The 17,423-nt window shown below is 40.9% G+C and overlaps 2 protein-coding genes across 3 annotated transcripts; one reads left to right on the forward strand and one right to left on the reverse strand.

Annotated features, from left to right (window-relative positions):
- The first annotated feature begins 1,814 nt into the window (after nucleotides 1–1,814).
- Nucleotides 1,815–5,759, forward strand: LOC116211672 (internal alternative NAD(P)H-ubiquinone oxidoreductase A2, mitochondrial-like). 2 transcript variants are annotated; one of them, XM_031546143.1, is made up of 9 exons: nucleotides 1,815–2,678; nucleotides 3,215–3,428; nucleotides 3,569–3,729; nucleotides 3,837–3,902; nucleotides 4,074–4,237; nucleotides 4,630–4,744; nucleotides 4,861–5,040; nucleotides 5,137–5,301; nucleotides 5,500–5,759. In XM_031546143.1, exons 1-8 carry the CDS (start codon nucleotides 2,241–2,243, stop codon nucleotides 5,287–5,289), a joined length of 1,491 nt encoding a protein of 496 aa, XP_031402003.1. In that variant the 5' UTR covers nucleotides 1,815–2,240; the 3' UTR covers nucleotides 5,290–5,301; nucleotides 5,500–5,759. The 2 variants fall into 2 exon arrangements, with proteins under 2 accessions (XP_031402003.1, XP_031402002.1); XM_031546142.1 differs by having other exon boundaries at nucleotides 1,817–2,678; nucleotides 5,490–5,759.
- Nucleotides 5,760–7,028: 1,269 nt separating this feature from the next.
- Nucleotides 7,029–11,862, reverse strand: LOC116210731 (protein SMAX1-LIKE 7). Its single transcript, XM_031544752.1, has 3 exons — nucleotides 10,503–11,862; nucleotides 9,507–9,750; nucleotides 7,029–9,386 (listed from the first exon to the last, which is right to left on the reverse strand). Exons 1-3 carry the CDS (start codon nucleotides 11,723–11,725, stop codon nucleotides 7,503–7,505), a joined length of 3,351 nt encoding a protein of 1,116 aa, XP_031400612.1. The 5' UTR covers nucleotides 11,726–11,862; the 3' UTR covers nucleotides 7,029–7,502.
- Nucleotides 11,863–17,423: the final 5,561 nt, after the last annotated feature.

The raw sequence follows: 17,423 nt of genomic DNA on the forward strand, positions 1-17,423 counted from the left end.
AGGTAGACTGACCTAGAGGAGAAATTTCCATTTTTGGAAGGGGCCCAGCGGTATGTGTCGAGAGCGAGGGAAGCTTTAGGTTTTATAGTGGCATTTGGTTCGTAGAAATAAAATAGAGGGAATTAAAATTAACAGAGAATAGAATTTAAGAGGAGTAGAATTGAAATTCTTAAAGAAAATTATTTATTTAGTCGGAGGAAATAACGAAATTATTAAATTAAGAAATTATTTTTAAAAAAAATTGCCACCGTTCATCTTCTTCATGGTGAAGAAGATGAACTGCACCGTAGCAATTCCGGTTCGATCTGAGCCCCAATGATCTCGTGGCTCTGAGGCCATGAGGCTCACCAGCACCAAAGGGTGAGTTAGCCCTGCCCTTGCAAATCCATCCCATCCGAGCCCAGCAATGATGGAGGCAGGAGCAGTAACGCAATGGATAGCAGCTACAATGGCGGGTTCTCTCTATAAGGTGCTTCCCTCAACAGCAGGAGGGCAGCGACCGGCAGCGGGAGGCAGGAGCACAGCGAAAATGGAGGCGACGACGATCCCCGACAGCAGCGGCGAGGTCGCTGGTCCTCGACTTGGTGAGGTTCGCGAGATAGGGTTCGAACCTACCTCTCATCGGTCGAAACTCACCCTTGTTTGTGAGATATGGCCGCCTTGATACCAGATTTGGCCTCTCTGTGCTGATTCAGACCTGTGGAGTCGGTATGCGTTCCGGAGGTGGTGGTTGGAGGTGGCGGAGCGGCAGCGGTTCCGGTGGGTTGAGTGGCAGTTTTTGAAATTCAATGAATAGAGGAAGGGTATTAAAAGAATTATCTACTCAATTCTGATCCAGTCCGATTTGCAAATCCACCCAAATATAAAAGAATGGCAAATCTGATCCCGTACAGAATTGGGGCGAAATCAGAATTGCAAAACCGAGCCCAAAGTGCAACCAAATGATGGCTGATAGATCCGGACTGCACTGGGCCGGAATAGAATTGCCATTCTACCGAACCAAACAGCCCATAAGAGTTGGATTTTGCTGACAGTGGTGTCAGTGAAAATTGTGGACAAGAAAGGAATATTCCAATCAAGAGTGTTGGGATGAAGGAGTTCGTAAACCCATCGATCTTGGCCCATGCGGACTGGTTGGGCAGCTGATCTTGGGCCAAAGAGGGTTCAATATAAAACTCTTGGGCGGGGCCGGGATGAAAATGCAAACAAAATTGCCTAACCATTATATATCTTATCTTATTATATTTATTTATTTATTGTAATAGTAATAACAATAATAATAATAATAATCCGCCTCAATTTTTTAATGTTCCATTTTATTATACAAACTGATTAATTAATTTATTATTCTACTTTGAAGGAATTAAAATTTTAAAAAAATAAGTTACATTTCAATCCGACACATGCAAAACCGTCATCCTTCTCTAATAATATAAGCTAATCAATTTCAATTCTCGAATTTACATGGGAAAGCGGACGCAAGCTTACGAACGCATGCAGGAGGTATAGATATAAGGTGAAAATTTTGAGTCAGAACAGTGAGTGAATGAGTGAATGAGTAGAAAAGAGAAAAGGAATGAAAGAGAAAAAATTTTAAAATAGAGAGAGAGAAAGAGATTAATGATTATGATTATGATTATGATTATTATTATTATTATTATTATTATAAATAATAAAGAGAAGGGTTCGTGCGGTTCGGTTGGCTTGGCGGAACTCGGCGGCCTGGCCTGCTGGATGAAAGACCGGTTTGATTTGGTTTGGTTTGGTTTGGGGTCACTTCTGGCGCGGCCATCTGCTAAAAACGGGCGGGTGGCTGCCACGTAACCCTGTCGTCGGATCGGATCAGTTTGATGAGGTCAAGGGTCGAACGAGCTCCAGCCTTCCAGCTGGCTGTGGCTGGCTCCTCCTGCTTCCCTTCCACTCTCCTCTTCAGTTCAGTCTCCTCTTCTCTGGGCATCGAGACGATGAATTGAAGTCAAAAGGAGTCACCTGCCTGAGCCTATAATTGAAGCTCAGCTCCCTCCCGCCCCCATTTTGCGTTCTTAATTGTGCTGTACCATATTCCACTTCCATCGGATTTAGGTGACCTTCGACCGCATACGTACACCATAGCATCCTGATACTGGCTGCGGTTCTACTCAACCCCGCCGACTAACAAGACTGTGAGGACCTGTGAGATAGAGAGAGGGGACCGGCCCTGGCTTTTGATTCAACGAACGACAACCACCGCCGCCACCATAATGGCCTGGTTTAGGAACTTGATTCACATCTCCGGCCTCAAATCCTCTGTCAAGGTCAACCCGCGCAACATGTCCTTCACCACCGCCCTGTCCCATTTCAGCACCCTTCCCAGCCCACCGTCTGCTACAGCGCACAACTACTACTCTGGTCTGGGCCCCACGAAGCCCGATGAGAGGCCGAGGGTGGTGGTGCTGGGCTCCGGGTGGGCCGCGTGCCGATTCATGAAAGGGCTTGACACCAGCTTGTACGACATCGTCTGCGTCTCTCCCAGGAACCACATGGTGTTCACTCCTCTGCTCGCCTCCACTTGCGTGGGCACGCTGGAGTTCAGGTCGGTGGCCGAGCCCATTGGCCGGATCCAGCCTGCCGTCTCCACCGCCCCGGGCTCCTACTTCTTCCTAGCTAATTGTACAGGGCTCGAAGCTGATAAGCACGTGGTGTGTTTTCCTTTTTCTTTTTTTTTTTTTTTTGTTTGGTTTTTCTCTGAGCTGCCTGCAGCATATATCATAATATTGGATATGGAATATATATATATATATACTAGAAATAGAATAGAGCCTAAGCTTAAGCCCTCCTAACACAACATTGGAACTGTATGGAATTCCCTTTTGCTTTGCTTTCTTTAGGCTCAATCCACTCCACTCCACTCCTCTTCTCTCGGTCTTTAATTTTAAGGCGCTCTTGTAAGTTGTAAGAAAGAAATAAAAGCAAATATGGAATTTTATGAAAATAGCTAGCTTACCTTAGCTAGCTCGCTCCATCCATCGACTGAACTGTAGAAGCAACTGATTTTCCGCTTTATGCGATGGGAGAAGGAATGATTTGCACTTGTTGTCGTTACCTTTTGCACTTTGATCTTTGATTGTCTACAAAGAAGCTTCTCTGTTGTTACCGTGACGGAGTGGTCAGCGGAGTACAACAGTGACTGATCTGGCTCTGTCTTTTCAATGCTATGTATGTATATATATTCCAGGTCCGATGCGAGACTGTAACAGATGGAGTAAACACCATAACCCCATGGAAGTTTGACATCGCTTATGACAAGCTTGTTATCGCTTTAGGAGCCGAGGCGTCCACTTTCGGAATCCATGGGGTGAAAGAGAATGCAATTTTCCTCCGGGAAGTCCACCATGCTGTCGAGATCCGCCGGAAACTGCTCCTCAACCTGATGCTCTCTGATGTGCCTGGTATGATACTGCAAATCACAGCTTCACACACACATATACATATACTTTTTAAAATAATATCAATAATAATAATAATAAATACATCCATTTGGCTTAGGAATTCACTCTGTACTTCAATTTAAGTTATCTTTTGGAGGCAGGAATTTCCGAGGATGAAAAGCGCAGGCTTCTGCACTGTGTTGTTGTTGGCGGTGGTCCTACAGGTGTTGAGTTTAGCGGTGAGCTCAGTGATTTCATTATGAGAGATGTTCGTCAAAGATATGCCCATGTGAAAGATTACATACACGTCACTCTTATAGAGGTTCGAAATTCTTTAAGCTGTTCTGTGTATTCAACTCTTGCAATTTACTTTCCCTCTCTCTAGAATCTTCCGTATGGTGCATGGTGCTTCATCTCTTATCATGACAGGCGAACGAGATATTGTCTTCCTTTGATGATCGCCTCCGGCGATATGCCACTAGCCAACTGACAAAGGTGAGCGAGTGCTTAGCGGATGGTACCCTTTATTAACTGCTTCTTCAGCAAGCAACTTAATACAAAATACGACCATCTTGTAGGGGGCTCTGTTGCTATCAGTGTAAATTCCTTCTTACTGAATGTGAAATAAATTATTTCCTTGAAATTCCATTTGTTTCTTCATTTCAGTCAGGAGTTCGTCTAGTTCGCGGTGTTGTTAAGGATGTTAAATCTCAGAAGATAGTTCTGAATGATGGAACAGAGGTTCCTTACGGCCTGCTGGTATGGTCCACTGGAGTTGGTCCCTCACCTTTCGTAAGGTCTCTCGAAGTTCCTAAATCACCGGGTGGGAGGTAATGTATTACTTATTTTAGCTCTATGGAAGGCATGGAGTTTCTTCATGAGTATCAAATGTCTTATTTGCACTAAAATCGGTGGAAGATGATATTGAAGCTCTGATCTCTGTATTCTTCGAACCTAGTGACCAGTCTTTTTCCATCTTCTTGCGTTTGTCAGGCTTTTTTTCTTCTTTTTTTTTTTCCCCCAGTAAAGGGCGACGAGAATCTTCCACAGTTTTTCAATTGAATATTCTTTAGCAGAGGATTTCCAGACTACGCTTTAGGCCATAATTCTTGTCCGTGCTTTGGCTTTCTTGAATTCTGATTCATGTTTTGCTTTTCTGTCATGTCAATGAAAACTTTTTGACATGAATTATTGTGATAAGAGATGGGTATCCCTGTTGCAGGATTGGGATTGATGAATGGCTTCGAGTTCCTTCCATGCAGGATGTGTTTGCCATTGGGGACTGTAGTGGATTTCTTGAAAGTACTGGCAAACCAGTTCTTCCAGCTTTGGCCCAAGTGAGTGAGCTTTTGGAGTGGGGAGAATATACATGACCAGATGCTATATAGGGTTTGGATTGTTGTGGATCTGGTTGGTGTTGTATTGATATTTGATGTGTGTTGTGCTTGTGTAGGTGGCAGAACGGCAAGGGAAATATCTGGCAAGTTTATTAAACGGGATTGGCAAAGCTGGGGGCGGGCACGCAAACTGTGCAAAAGATGCAGAATTTGGAGGTCCATTTGTTTATAAGCATCTCGGCAGTATGGCTACTGTTGGAAGGTACAAGGCTCTTGTGGATCTTAGACAGAGCAAGGTGAAATTTTTTTACCATCTCAATGCCTTTTAACAAGTATAATATAATTCGTTACTTCTGGAACTGGGTGAATCATCAGGAAAGTAATGGATGCAGGAGGCAAAAGGGCTGTCACTGGCAGGATTTGTCAGTTGGTTCATTTGGCGGTCAGCATACCTGACTCGCGTTATAAGCTGGAGGAACAGATTCTATGTGGCGATCAACTGGCTCACAACTCTTGTGTTTGGCCGGGATATCAGCCGAATATAGGGTTACTAGAAGGTAATTGCTCCTGATGCTGCAGCAGCCAAATCCTTTTCTTTCCTCTTTGCCCTCCATGTTAATCTGAGGTTGGATGGTCGATGGACGATCTTGGTCATTCCAAAGTTTCTACATCAACATCTCCAAATGATTTTGTTTCTCTGACTATTTGCGGTCTGTTTTCTCTTTATTGTTCCTTTCTCTCCTAGCGCGGACCAGTGAGAATGGAAACCAGATGCGACCTGGTGCAGTCCGCTGTTTACGATAGCAAAGGAGATTGGTCGCACAAAGGTGGTCGGTCACCCAATCAGTCTTACACGTGCTCCGTTTAAGATTCTTTCACCTCTATGTCCACGGCATGCATAACCTTGTGGAACATTATTATCCTAGCTTCTATCTCCACTCGTTCGATCAATCAGACTGTAATATTCATTGGAATCTCTATATGTTGTCATCCAATACTTTATTTATGAGCTATATATATTGAGACTCGTCAAAAATGAAAAAGAAGAAGAAAAGAAAAATGAAAAAAAGGAGTTATATATACTTTGGAAAGGGTAAGTAGATAAATAATTTTATAGATCTTTGGATAGTTTGTTCTACTGCTATGATAGTGATTCTATCCCTATCCACAGCAGCTGCGCTCTTCCAAAAAGGTATGGAAACGCGAACTTGTAGTGCCACAAAGTGAAAAGTTCATGCGCAGACGAATCCTTGGGGGGAGGGAAAAAAAAAAAGACTAAGATTGCAGAAGTTGAAATCACCAAAAGCTGAGCAAGTTGATCGGGAATACGCAGTGATTCTAGCCTGATTGATACCAAGGATAATGAGATGGGTAAAATGCCGGATTTTAGAGCATTCACAGAGGTTGGGTTTCCAATTTGGTTTTTTGGGGGCCCTATTTGGATGTCCACATAAGATGGAATTGTAGCCAACTAAAATTGAAATTCACTCCAGCTAGTATCTATTCCCCCAAAAAAAAAAAATAATAATAAAGAAGGAAATGCCGCTAGCAGCGCAGCAGCATTCAGTGGAAGGCGTGCTCTTTCCCATCCTTTAAAAATAAAAAAAATAAAAAATAAAAAAATAAAATTATAATGCAGCTGTGGTAGCCTGCCACCACTGCCACGCGACCCGGCTCCTATTCCCCCCCCCCCACAATGGGGGAAAAATTATAGTAACGCCCCCGACTGCTTACGTGGCACCAGTCAGGACGGCTATTTTGCACTCACTGTGGGTGCTCTTAGGAGAAACTTGTCGAGCTTTGGGGGGGGGGGGGGGCTTTCGGTTCTTTCAAGATTTCATTGATCAAAGCGTAAATCCACAGCTCAAATGACTCTTGTCGGTGTTTCTCGGTTTCATGCCAGGCTTCTGTTTTGGCCATAAAAAAAGTGAGCGGAACAGAACAGATCAGAGACTCGACAGAAACTTTGATAAGCAGATTCATTAAGAGCTGGACAAACCCCTTCTCTTTTTCTTTTTCCTTACGAAATAACCAGGCATGGGGAGAGTGGTGCGGTCACGCCCCATCTGGGACCAGGACAGGGACCGAGACTGACTCAGTCCCGAGTTTTACTTTGTTCACATTTTAGGAGTCCAGTGAAACTAAAGACTGTTCCTGCATTAATTCATGTTCGTTCGTCGCTCTTCCCCGCATTCAGGCAAGGCAACCAGCTGCTCAACAGACATACAGACATACGTACGTATATGGTGCATACACTAGTGGAAGAGAGAGAAGCAACCCCAACTGCTGACCCACGAACGTAAATATACATTCCCCTCTCCATCTTCTTCACTAACAATCATGTTTATTATACAAACATATACATATATCTCTCCTCTATTTCACTTACAAATTAGAGTGAACTGGGACATGATGTATCAGTACGCAGTCTTAATTTAAAGAGGGGTGGCTCCATACTCCCTGTGGCTCCGTCTCCCATCTATGAATAATGTCAAATCCCTGCCCCGCCCCAACCTACCATGAATTAATCAATCACACATCACCAGATGAGTAATTCAAACCCCTGATAAATTTTTAATCCCCCACCAGCCCAGCCACCACAAAGAATTATTAAGAGGGGACACCAAAAAAAAAAAAAAGAAGCAAAACGATATTTGGCAAAGGCCATTATAATGTTCTCCTCTCCTACTTATATTAGAAAATACACATACAAACATAGATAAAAATAGGACGTCTGTGGCTATAGTGACCAACGCACTTACTTCACCTTGATGCTAGCAGGAAGGCACACTCCAGGTGCCTGCTTTTCAGCTACAACACCCTCACATGCCGTCAGCTTCAATATAGAATGAGCCGCGAGTTTGTACCTCCGGCAAGCTTCCACACATCCCCCCCTCAAAACCCCTCTGATCCACTCCTTGATCGCTTCCTCCTCCCCGCATAGCCAACCAGCAGCAACTATCTGCACTATCACCTCATCATCAATTTCCATCAACACCTCCGGCCCTACTGCCGACTGCATGTTCAATTTCATCTCCTCTAAAACTCTCTCTGCAGCTTCATTGAAGTTGTACGGTTTGAAAACCACCTTCTCGTCCACTTGCTCAAGGAAATCTCTCAGCCACACCTCCGACTCCTCAGCATCTGGGCCAGCCTCAGAGTCTCCATCCTCCAGGTCCTCTTCCACATCCTCCACAGGTAAGTTCAAATCCAGAAACGACTTCTGCATCTTGTCACCCTGCTTCCATATCCCCATGGCCCTGTCCTGCTCACAAGAGTCACTTATGTCTCTACGCTTCCTCTTGATCGCAGATGCTGCCTTCTCTGATGTCACCACCACAGCCAGGCCCCCACTTCTTCTTGCACTTGCACTTTCAGTAGCACATTCAACTGAGATTTGCATCTGCCATCTACTGGCTCTGAGTACCCTTTCTTCAGAATAGTTGCCGGGTTTCATGTCCGATGCGAAAACCTCTTTATCTACAGTCACGGTTGATGTGGCCACGAAGATCGTGTTGCTTGTGCTGATTTCTCTCCCGTATGTGTCCTTTAATTTGCCGGTCCTAATGGCCTGGGATAAACTGTTTTGCACGAGCACATCAGCTCTATCTATGTTTTCGAGATAAACTACTGAATGGGGCTTCTGTCTCAACTCATCAGCAATAAAATCAATGATGGTTCTCCCCCTGAGCTTCATTTCACAAGCTTGAAATTCCTGGAGTTCGAAAGTCGAGTATGTTGGGCTAATCCCTTCCTGTGATCTCAAGTCTGCATAAATCAGCCGTTTCCTATCATTAAAGATTATCTCGGCCAGAGCAGATGCAATTCTCCTCTTTCCCACCCTGTCAGGTCCCAGAAAAATAAGCCAAAGATCCCTTCCAAACCTTGATCCTCGAAAACTTCCACTTCTATAGCGGGACACAACTTCACCGATGATGCATAAAGCTTCATCCTGCCACCCAACCTTCTTCTGAAGAGCGGTCAAAAGTGTCTTGAAGTCATGTGGATTGGGCTGCATTTCAAGATGATTATAGCGGGACAATGAAGACTGTTGAGCAACCTCAAGTGATGTCTTCAATCGAGCACCTAACTCTGAAGAAGAATTGGAACCTAACAGCTGCTGTGGACACCCCATGTTACCCTGCAGCCTCCTGTTCTCCAGGGTCCCACCTGATGACATATTTATCATTCCCAATCCCAAGTCTGTGGTCACAGAAGGTGTTGATGGAGGCGATGCAAGATCAGCTGGCAACCTATAATCAGTCGACAACTTCTGGGAACTCCAGGGACTCTGAATTCCACTGTGCTGGGTGTTACAAGCTTTCTGCATATACGGATGCTCAACTTGAGAAGCCAGTTGGGATCCCCCGTCTTGCTCCATGAGAGAAATCATATGCAGGTCATTAGCAGTAGAAGCACCGAGCTGTAGACACCTATTCTCTGGTAAAAATGAACCACTGCTGCTCCTTTCCCTCTCATCTGCAACCAACCGAAAGCTATCTGATGCCACAACCTGTGACCGAGCTTGCTGATTTCCCGGTTGTTGTACAGATTGAGGTTTATGAAGACGGTGACAGACATTATTCCATTTCTTTTGCAGTTCTAGAATTTTGGCATTCAAAGTTGTTCTATCATCTTTTGTCTGCACTGGATATTGAACCACGTTCCAAAATTAAATTGTAATTGCATGAAGATGATTGCTCATTTCACATGAATCGAAACCAAAATTGAGAAACAGTATAACTCGGAAGCAATTACATACCATCAAAACATTCATTCGTTTGTTTGCATCAGCTTCAGCTATTTGTAGCGAGCAAGGAAAGTTAGTTGAGTACTGATCATAGACTGATGTAGATGATCCAGCCCGCATAAGAGCAGCAACTTCTTCTGCACACTTTTTATTGCAGAGGTCACATCGAGAAGCAGAGCAGGGGCTGCTCACAGGATTTGCAAAATCAGAGGGCGTGGGAAAGAACCCACCAAATGGAACGAAGGAACCCATCAAGCTGTAGTGACATTACAGAAGGGGAATGTGAGATGAACAGGTGCCAACGGAGTTGGAAAGCAAAATTCTAAAATACAATTTGCAAGGAATTCTTGCATAAGCATGCTCTCAAAACTTTGCCATCAGAGCGAATCAAGAAACACGAAGGAAATATTGCCACAGTGGACCATGCCAGTCAAACTTCTTCACGTCATACCTGGCCTGGGCCACACTGAAGGCAAAATGTAGAATTCATTTACCATAAACTTACAAATCCCCAGTGTGACTGTCAACAAAAGGCAACTAGACGGCAGGAGAACAACCTCTCAAGTCAGTGAAAAGAAGAAACAGTACTTTTCCCCAAAAAAAAAAAAAACAACGAAAGGATTTGCTAGGGACTATTCATCCACACTCGTTATCGGAAAGGAAAGACTTGAAATCCAAAACGCAGGGACCCTTCCTTTAGAAGGGCAGTCGTTTTCGAACTACAAAGAGAAAGATCTGTCTGTCATGGTTACCAGTACAACAAAAACAATGTGCCCCCAGTCCGATGCAGGGACTGGAGAGAACTGAACAATGCCATATAAAACGTCTCTACAGAGAATAGTTTATCGATCCGGAACTAATAATTAAATTAAGAATCCCATAGATTAAAAAACTAATAAATAAAAAAAATTTAGCCCCATCGCAACGCTAGCAAAAAAAGGAAGAAGAAGAGTCGACTTCAGATGAGATGGGATGCTATGCTAAAGAAGACGAACCCAGCAGCCAAACCTGGTTTTGGTGGGGGAAAATCCTTGCATGGAAGCTGACGATCGATACGTGATGGGAAGCAGATGCAAGCCCCAATCTTTCTCCGCAGCTGGAAACCGACTCACAAACTTGAGAAACGTTTCATAGTCATCGGCTGTGCCAATTAGCCACAATTTCTGCCGATGAGCTTTCAACAACTCCGTCAGCTCAGAAACAACATAACCCGCCGCAGCCTCCTGCTCCTGCTGCAGCGGCGGCGGCGGCGAAGAGCTGTCATCGTGGATCAACGCTGTCAGTTGACCAAAGTAGACTATCACTCCAGAACCCGAGCAGCGGTCCAGTGCATCACCCACCTCGTTGAACTTCTGGGCCATCTTCGCCTCAGCCATGCCCTTCCCTCCCTCGCCGCTAACAAACTCAGAGATCTCCGACTCGATGGGGATCGAGCTCAATCGGACGAGTCCGGCGGGCAAAATGCCCTGTTTCCCACTGTTGACGCCGTCCAGAAATCTCTCGACAGCGCCCTTCGAGCACACCCCGATGATAAGTGGGTTCCTGCCGGACTTTCTAGCGAGAACTTCCCCGATTCTCCTGCAGTTATCGTCTCCGTCCTCACTGCCCGCAAAGGGAAAGCCAGAGCCCCACCGTCCCTGCTCGCTGTCCATCAGATTGCAGAGGAAGACAGGTGGTGGACAGCTCGATTTGAAGAGGCGGGAAGCCTGTGGGGCGGGCGGGTGCACAATCGCCAGCTTTATGTCGTAGCTCCTGAACCCCGCCTCACCAAAGACCCTACTGACGATCGGGTCGTCGAGAATCGAGAGGAGAAAGTGCTTGAGCTCGACCTTGACGGCCGACGCTGTTGTCTGCTGCGAGCTGTGAATCTGATGCAAGTGGAAGCTGTCAGGGCTCCTTTTCTGGTTGGCCTGCGAGCGCTTGATCGCGGCCATGAGGGAGTTGGACACGGGAGGCTCGTCCAGGTTCTTGGAGCAGGGGAGGCGGTCCAGGGAGACCCCGACGCTGAGCTCGAGCGCCTTGAACTGAAGGCGGGGGGAGTAGGCGCTGCTCCGTGCCCGCGTGCAGGCCTCCCTGAGCGGAGAGGAGGGTAGGGAAAGCAGGGCGGAGATAGCGTGTAGAGAGTTGGTCTGGGCATGGTTCCTGCGTCGGGCAACAGCCACGGCGTCGTCGAGGGCACGGGCGGCCTCTTCCGTGAGGCATTGCCGGGCCACGCTAACCGGCGTAGGCATCGCCGGCGGCGAAAGGGTGAGAGGCGTATAAATACTGTGAAGTAGGAGGTAGCGAGAGAGGCTATTCTTTCTTTTCTGAGAAGCTATTCTTTCTTTTCTATTTACTTTTTATTTTTATTTTTCCCCATCTTTTCCTTTTTGAGTGAGGAGGACTGAGGAGTAAAGAGCAGAGATATTATCTATTAGTTAAAAAAAAAAAAAAAAAAAAAGGAGGAAAGATCCAGCTCTTGCTTTCATCAACTTTTTCTTCCAATATAATATTATAAAATATCAATATTTTTTTTCCTGCTTGAAAATAACCGGATTCACTCATTACAAAATACAAGCCCCAACGTAAAATACTCGAGGGAAAAACTTACAAAAACAAGAATATTGGAGGGATCCTCCAAGATAACGACAAAGGAAAATATATATTATATAATTGGAGATCTATACTTCTATTTCATTATCACATAAACTAGTTGATATTGGTGCGTTATGCGTGCCAATTTTATACTAAATAAAAATAGACAATAACACATAAAGTATACTAATGAATATATTGAAGAAAAGTTTTGTCAAAAGCTATATATTTTACCAATTAGACAAAATAATACAAATTGTAAGTGAAATATCGTGTAGTTTAGGTGTAGAAAGAACTATAATGACCAAATAATGGAAATAATTTTGCTTACGCAGGAATTTGATACTTTGAGCTTGAAAAATGTCTCATATCTCAACATATTAATTCTCGAGAAAACTTTTATTGTCAAAAAAATTAATAATAACTATCACATACGAATAATACGGATAAATAATTAAAATATATCGAATATAACACAATAAAAAATTAGTAAAATTTTAGCGTATTGAAATTAGTCAATTTAACATGAAAATGAGGGTTTTATAATTTTGATTATGTGGCATTTTTTCCTCTCGAGAAGGTCTTGCGTGTGACGTATATTACGTAACATTATGTCAAAAAGCACGTAAAAAAATTTATTTTTGTCAACAATGACTTTTATATTATTATTTTTATAATATTAAAAATCAAAATAATAAATCCTGATTAGCTTGTAACATTGACACGTGATATATCAATTGCATACAAGACTTTCTTCTTCCTCTCGCTCCTCGATTTTTATATTATAATTGATGAAAAGACCTCTATTTAGTTGATTTTTATTTCCTAAATTTTCCATACTGAGTCTAATTATTTTCAATGAACACATTATTAAATATAATTAAATCAATAATGACCATTGATTTACCAGAAGACCACTAATCTTCCTTTCCTGCTCACACCTCTTTCTCCTCCTTCCCATGCACGTCCACTTCTTTTTTACAGCAAATACAGTTAAACAATGTATTAATTTGTTATATTTCGTATCTAATGAGAATTCAATTTTAATTATATTCTAAAATTGCCAATGAGTTAGAGATAATGTAGATATGTATTATTTTTATGAACTAATAATCAAATATCCTTTGTATGTAATAATATATAATTATTTTAAAAAATAGAGATTTGCTTAATAATTAAAAAGATTTTTCGAGATATGTGATATGTCTAATTTCAATGTGCAAAATATCTCATAAATGGGAGCACAAAAAATTCATTTTATACACCATCTTTCTATTGATCGTTGTAGTTTTCCCTACATTATAACTTCTACTCGATATCATTTGCCTTTTATATGTACCTATATATATATATATATATATTACAGATTTATTATCTTTTAAATATATAGGTTATTTCATTAATAATTTCTAACTCTTTGACCATTATCCAAAACGTTTATTATGTACATTCGATAGAATATATAATTTTAAAGTTACTGTTCTATCCATATTCATTATTATATTGGCGTGTGTGTTAATTATCTATTTGGTGATACAAAAACTGACAGAGTTATTGTATAATACGCGATGTATCAATTGGTATATATGAGTTCGAGAGTGAGAGGAGGATGCACCACATAATCTAAATTATGAAATCCCGAACTCTATATCAACATTTTAATTTTAGTTCAATGAACCTTATAGTATTTCGTTTGTGCCATATTCAACATACTTTGGTTTTTTTCCCATATCATTTGAATGTAATCATATAATTATTTTTCTTTGAAAATTTCTCAATAATTGAAAATAATTCTTCGAAGTACATGACATTTTTCAAGTTTAATGTATCAAATATCTTATAAATACAAGACATGAATTTCATTTTATCATCTTTACTCACTGTGCTTTATCAGATACCCTAATTCCTGCACAATATTTTCGTCACAATTACGGTGTTTATTATGTCTAGTTGAGCAAACATATAGTTTTGAACATACTTTTTCTTTCTATCTATATTCATTTGTATGTATATGTATTAACTATCAACTTTAGCTTCTCCTAAAACTTGACAAAAATTTACCGTATAATCCACGGATATTATCTTAGTTGAAAGAAATTGGGAGAGGTTTCGGACTTATACTATTATTAAAAAAGTTAAGAAAAAACCTTCACCAAAAAATTTTTTTAAAAAAAACCAATAAATAAAAGACAAGAACAGGAGGATGAGAGAGAGGGAGAGAGAGAGAGAGAGAGAGAGAGAGAGCATCATGACAAAATCTAATGGATAGATATTGTTAGGGGGAGAGAGGGGAAGAGATGCCGTGTCCACTTACGGAAATGCCCCGACAGTGCACTCAGGTCATTGTCAACGTCGACTGTCGAGTAGAGGAGAACCCAATTCATTTGCAATCCTTATTATCAATTCATTAATGAAATACTACGGGCACATATATGATCTCATACATGTATAATCATACTATTATTTAAATGAATTTTTATATTGTAATCGCCACATAAGTTCTTTAACTCAAACTCATTATTAAAAACAAATATGTGTTTGTGTCCAATTCTTATAAAGAAAAAAGAAAAAAAGTAGCCTTAGACTTTTCTCACAATTAATTATCCTTAATCTTCATGTCATGGCCAATATGATTTAATTTAAATGGTTCGATACTCGTTTTTGTTAAATAAAGTTTCGAGTTGAATCTTTTCAATAAAGAAAAATCGCGTGGGAGAGCTTTATTTATTATTAGGTTGACCCGACTTAAACTAAATTAGTCGGGATCGAGACAATCAAAATAGAATTTCTAAGTATAAATGGGGAGGATCCACAAAATCAAAATGTAGAATCGAATAATAAAATCATAAGTTTTTATGAATAATAAATATAATATTTAAAAATAATTTTGTGCATATTTTTATGAAATATAACTTTACTTGAGGTAAAACTAAGAATCATTTTACAGTTTTATTAATATCCTTTGAACAAATCAAACATCTTATTCTTGTTAAAATTTCGAAGCGTACATTTTGAACAAAAAGTGAGGATACAATGAATTGTAAATTAGTTGTCCATGTTTTTAAGTCGAAAGAGTTAAAAAGTCAATTAGTCCCATTAAAATAGGATGAAAATAATATTGAGTAAAGTAACAATTTGATCCCGGAGTTATCAAGTTTACACCACTTGGATCCATGAGTTATTTTTTCCATCACTTAAATCCTTGAGAGATCGATTTTATATCAAGTACGTGATTGATTTCATCAATTAGGTCCCTGAATTCATCACTTAGGTTCCTATGTTCATACGTTAGGTCCCTAACCGATTTATCAGGGTTACATCAATATAGTACTTTGTTACATCAATATGGTATTTTGTTGCATCATTTGAGTCTTAGTTACATCAATTGGATATCTGCGATTTTCCATCTTATTGCCGTTAAGTTGGATTGGGGGCCTAAGTGATGTAAAGGAATTTCAATACCTCTTTTTGATTTTTTAAGGATATTTTCTCTCTCTATCTTGCTTTTACGGTTTGTTCTCATCATTTCTCTCTCATTTCAATTTTTCTCGAACAATTCTTTATCTTATCTTCTCTGTTCAACCATAGTGTGAACAGACTTTCGCTCTTGCCGCTGTTGAGCATGGTGAAGCTCTTCCACTCTCGCATTGTGCGACACGAATGATCTAAATGACAAGTTTTTTTGCGAGCCCATGGAGACCCAAGCAACAAAGCATGAAGGCACTAGAGAAATATGCAAACCTTAACAAGCTGAAAAAGAAGTTGGCTCAACCAAAATATGGTAGGTGTAGAGAAATTGGCTACAACAAGAGAAGATGCAAGGGGCAGCCATCACCTAAGGGAAAGGGAGGCAGTAAGCATGTCCCTTATGCATTAGGGGTAGCTAGCACCTAAGGGAAAGGGAAAACGAGAGGGAGACGGTAAGCATGGCCTTTCTTCATAGAGGACAACTGAAGTACCGTGTGGGAATATGCAAGCGGAAGAAATGGAGATACCATGACTCAGCCCTATCCCATGTTAGAAAATGATACCGAAAATATAATGGAAGCGGAATAAATTATAAATTAAAATTTTATTCTTTCATACATGGAGGATCGACATCTGGAATCTTATTCCGAATGTGTGGTATCACTTTGCCCCAATTAAATAATGCTAACTTGACAATCCTACTAGGGTTTATCGATAATTATCTCGTTTGTAAAATTTCCGCAAGACCGCCAAGTTGTTGCCTTCTCGAATAATCGCTTGAAGCTGCCCAAATGTTTAGCATCTAGCTCTTCCACACGAACACATCCTTGCCAAGGGATTGCCCCTTCTTGACTCGAGCTTGTCTCCTCAAATCATCCACACGATTGGACTATGCTCTCAAGCAAAATCTCTGAGCTCCATTCTTATATCAATAGAATTTAACCTAGAAGCCCTTTTCCATTTAGATCCATTCACCTTGGCCAATGATTTCTTGATCAAGAATATAACTCAAACCCATAGGATCTTTTCCTATTTACTCAGGTGAATGAATCTCATCTCAACTGGACACTTATCTCCATACATAACTAACTAGGATCGCCATCTGCCGGATATCCATGCTTAGTACAAGTATATAAGTAGGAGCAAATCCTAATTATCCATGTATAAGATAATTGTATCATCTCATGTCTAAGGACTGTATACATTAATACGGTCCATATAATATTCTTCGACAATAGTAAAATACCACGTGAATATTATATGTACGTCACGTTCGACTTGCTCATCTTTATGAGCATCCACATGTCTGTCTCGATATCAAATATCAAATAGCATGAAACTCACTACTCCATCTTTATTAATATCCATATACTAATCATGGATACAAACAGGGGTGACGATTTATTTGGAATGATAGTGTCCGGTTAAGATTCATACGACTGTGATCAGTTTAAAGAAACTTGTACCAGAATACTTTGTCATTCATATTCTCAACTCTTTGAGAAAGAAGCACTTGCCAAGTATCTTATGAACTTACTCCATTAAACATAAATTATTCATGGATAACAGAATAAATATCATTGCCATAATTTGGATATAAATACATGTATCGGCATTATAGCATATAACTAACACTTCAACCATTACAGTCATCACAATCATCATAAATGTAAATACAAAACAGAACATTAACTATTTGAGATTCTCAATTTTATAGGAGTAAATATTGAAATAGAGTAACAAATGGAAATAGAAAATAGACAAGCATTCACAACTTCATTCATTAACTATCACGAGTATAAAAGAGAACATTAACTATCGCAAATACAAAAGAGATATTAACTATCACATAAACAAAAGAGAATAAAGGATTCACTAATCCTTTTG

This window comes from Punica granatum, chromosome 6, assembly GCF_007655135.1.
Source record: "Punica granatum isolate Tunisia-2019 chromosome 6, ASM765513v2, whole genome shotgun sequence".
Classification (NCBI taxonomy): domain Eukaryota; kingdom Viridiplantae; phylum Streptophyta; class Magnoliopsida; order Myrtales; family Lythraceae; genus Punica; species Punica granatum.